A 3,539-nucleotide genomic window follows, 5' to 3' on the forward strand; every position below is an offset into this window, starting at 1 on the left:
GAAGTAGCGCAGGGCTTTTGTTATTTTGAAGTCCCACCGTCTAGTCATTTAAAAACAACCGGAATATATCCGCAGTTTATGATTTAAGCAGCCACCTATAATCTCCTCCTCAGAGGTGTTTTTTTTATTATGAGGTCTGAGGTTCTTTAGTTTACTGTCGTTACCATTTGGTTCAGAGGCAGCAATCACTATCCTGAAAGATCACACGGGTTTAAATGTTAAGTGTCAGTATTGAAAACAAGAATAAAACTCTTCCTGCTTTAAAACGTAGCCTGTGCTAAACAACATATCTCTTTACAACAGGTGCTCGTATTTGATTTAATTTCATATTTGTGCATAGTTCAACTGAGATGTTCACTGGCGGTCCGTTCATTTCAGGGTGACACTGCAGAGAAAGTTGGGCCACCGGTTAACTACAGCAACACATAGCTGTAAAGCACATCTTCCCCTGGATAGTATGTCATTATCAGCACCTTTTCAGCCCCCATTTAACATGAAAGGGCTTTAATGAGTCCAGATACTCTCTTACTCAAAAAAAGAAGTCTTGAACTTTTTTTTGACTATTAGTTCACAAGCCAATTGTGGCTTTTTTTTCCTTTTAAGAAGATAAAATCGGGAATGACTGAAGTGCTTTTCCAACTTTTATCTGTAGTGAGGGTCAAATAAAGCAGCATAATGAATGTCACATCATTCTAATTATCTCACAAACTGTGTTTTCAGAGAGAACTTCTTCTTAGGTTCAGTAGCTTTTTCGCTTTGCATAAATAAAATCCTCACTGATGCTGTTTTAGTCATTTACATCCCTGTCAATGAGACTTGATTGACTTTTTGTTTCAAGTTCCTGCTGATGATAATCCAGTGGATGATCCTTTACAGCGTGCCCCCTTTCTCAGCGGTTTACAGCTCTGGCAGCACCGTGCCTCTGGCTTTCAGTCCGCTTCCTGGGGTCAGCTACAGGAGATCGGATATAGAGCTCACCATAATATTGCTGCGGGCGGCTTGTTTAATATCTCTGCAGCAACATTTGGCTCCCCCCTTAGGTAGACCACGCCCCCTCCCTGCACATTCACAGCGCCCTGGTCCCTCCTCCTCACCGAGCCGGCAGCCTATAACCTCCCCGGGTTTCCGCCCATTCCTCCACAGTTGATTCTTTGGGAAGGTATTGTCATGCAAATAAAGGACGCGTAAAATATTCCCCCAGAGCGCAGCGCAGGGCAGAGACTCGGACCGCGCGGAGGACACAGACCGGGCCACACGGTGGATTTCTATCATTTTCGTCGCTACGGACCCGTCCATTTGTCAGAGGTAAGTCACAAATCTGCAGCGGATTACATTTCCAGACATATTTAGTGGCAAATGTATCCGTGCGTAAACGTGTGCGCACGGAAGTCTCATCTCTCACTCTTGGATGTGGCGGAATGTGGGGGTCCCTGTCGCAATCTGTTGGTGAGGAATCGGGATTCATGCGGACTTCTCTTGTCTTTTTTTTTTGTTGTCTTTCTCAGACCCCCCTGGCCACATGAACAGCGACATATAACCAGGACGTGTAGCCAGGAAACAGGTCAAGGAAAACCTGCGGGGATCCAGCAACGAGGAGGCTGCCCTGTGGAGATAGTGCTCAAAACTTCTAACTTCCCCAAGTGAAGTCGGAGGTGTCTCTCTTCTCCATCCCCTGCTTTAGGCTACCTGCTGCTGCTACAGAGGGGAAACTACATCTAGAGACCCCTGGATTGCTTGAGAGCACCCTTTATGTTTTAGGGATTTTAGGATCTCTCAAATATTAACATTTTTGCACACCAAGTGTGTTATTTCCTCTCTTGTCCTTTTTGGGATATATACAGTTATCTTTTTTCTGTTTTAGTACTTTAAAGTGCCTTAATAACTGGTTATAATCCAGTGTAACTGTGGCATTGTTACCAGACCAGAGACGCTCAACAGGGAGAAGACGATTATTATCAGCTTTAGAACCCAGGCAGGATTATTGGTCCCTCCACCCCCCACCCCCCACCACCACCCTCCAGCGAGCTGCAACCATGAGCCAGGCGGATGTGTCGACTTGCTCCGCGCCGCAGAGGGTTTTCCAGGAGGCGGTGAAGAAGGGCAACACCAAGGAGCTGCACTCGTTGCTGCAGAACATGACAAACTGCGAGTTCAACGTCAACTCCTTTGGGCCAGAAGGACAGACGGCTCTACACCAGTCCGTCATTGACGGGAACTTGGAGCTGGTAAAACTGCTGGTGAAGTTTGGTGCAGATATCCGGCTGGCCAACAGGGAAGGGTGGAGCGCTTTACACATCGCCGCCTTCGGGGGCCACCAAGACATTGTGCTATACCTCATCACCAAGGCCAAGTACTCCTCTGGCGCCCGGTGATCTGTCTCTGCTGTCAGGTAAAAAAAAAAAAAGAAAGAAAAAAAGAAAAGAGAAATAACAAAACAACAACAAGAAGTAGAACATAAAACTGCAACACACGGGAAAGCCAGGCTCTTGTAAAAGCAAAAAAATAAATAAAAAATTAAAAAAAAACCTGCCATTATCTACATAGTTGTGCCAAATTATATGAAAAGGAAATAAAAAATAGACCTGCACAATAATCTTCCCTCACTGTAAACCAAACGGGGCCCTCTCTGCACTCCTGAGTGAAACACCACATGGTTCACACACCAAGGGCTTCAACACGAATCTTTTAACAAAAGAAAACGCCATTTCGGTGAGTTTGTTGGTACTAAAGCTTTCCTCTTGAATGTGTATACTAGATCGTGTCGTCCACTATAAAAGAAGCCGGTCTTTGTGCATCAGATGTGTGTGTGTGTTTGGACTCCAGAGTGCAGATGGCCCAGTTTTTTTTTTCTATACATGACCTCCCATCCTCAGTATAGTTGAATAGTTTCTTTGTGGGAGGGGGCGCAGATTTGACCTGTTGCTCCTCATTGTTAAAACCCTTTTTTTAAGTTATTTTATATGAAACACGGCACTTGATGCTACATGGCTGCATGCTGGAATATCTGAAAGGGAAGACACATGAACAAGAGAAGAAGGGTTGCCCTCTGTTGGCTACCAGAGGTCTGTTTCTTTTTTAAAAATTAATTGATTTTTTTTTTTTTTAACTCAAAGAGCGGCATTATGGCTATCCAACACGCTTTTCAGATGTGTAATCATTATGTAACAACAAATGGCTTCATCAATGTTGTGAAGTACTGTACACAATAGCTTTACTTTGTTTCTGTTTTTTTTTTTTAAGAAAAAAAAAAAGAGACAGTAGCTGAATGCGCTCTGCAGATCTTGCCATGCTGGCGTCCAACTTTTTCAGGCCAGTGCGACCACTTTGCCAATGGTCATTGTGTTACTAAAACCGCTGCTTTCGCTTTGTATCAAAAAAAGTCGCATTTGGAATTCACTTTATAATCTCCTTTCAGTATTTTATTAACATCCTAGTCATCACTGTGAAAGCAGGCTGGGTTTTTTTTTTGTATTTATGAAGGTACATTGAGAAGATGCATTTTTAAATATGTTGTGGTTCTTCTTCTTCTTCTTCTTCTT

General features: G+C 43.6%; 1 protein-coding gene across 1 annotated transcript; it reads left to right on the plus strand.

Moving 5' to 3' along the window:
- Positions 1-995: 995 nt before the first annotated feature.
- On the plus strand, positions 996-2,410 carry nrarpa (NOTCH regulated ankyrin repeat protein a). Its single transcript, XM_042395361.1, has 2 exons — positions 996-1,305; positions 1,506-2,410. The coding sequence occupies exon 2, from the start codon at positions 2,034-2,036 to the stop codon at positions 2,370-2,372; it is 339 nt and encodes a 112-aa protein (XP_042251295.1). The 5' UTR covers positions 996-1,305; positions 1,506-2,033; the 3' UTR covers positions 2,373-2,410.
- Positions 2,411-3,539: the final 1,129 nt, after the last annotated feature.

Source organism: Thunnus maccoyii, chromosome 19 (assembly GCF_910596095.1).
Source record: "Thunnus maccoyii chromosome 19, fThuMac1.1, whole genome shotgun sequence".
In the NCBI taxonomy this organism is placed as follows: domain Eukaryota; kingdom Metazoa; phylum Chordata; class Actinopteri; order Scombriformes; family Scombridae; genus Thunnus; species Thunnus maccoyii.

Excerpts from the sequence above, each read along its gene's own strand:
- nrarpa (XM_042395361.1), top strand. The coding sequence starts at position 2,034 with ATGAGCCAGGCGGATGTGTCGACTTGCTCCGCGCCGCAGAGGGTTTTC.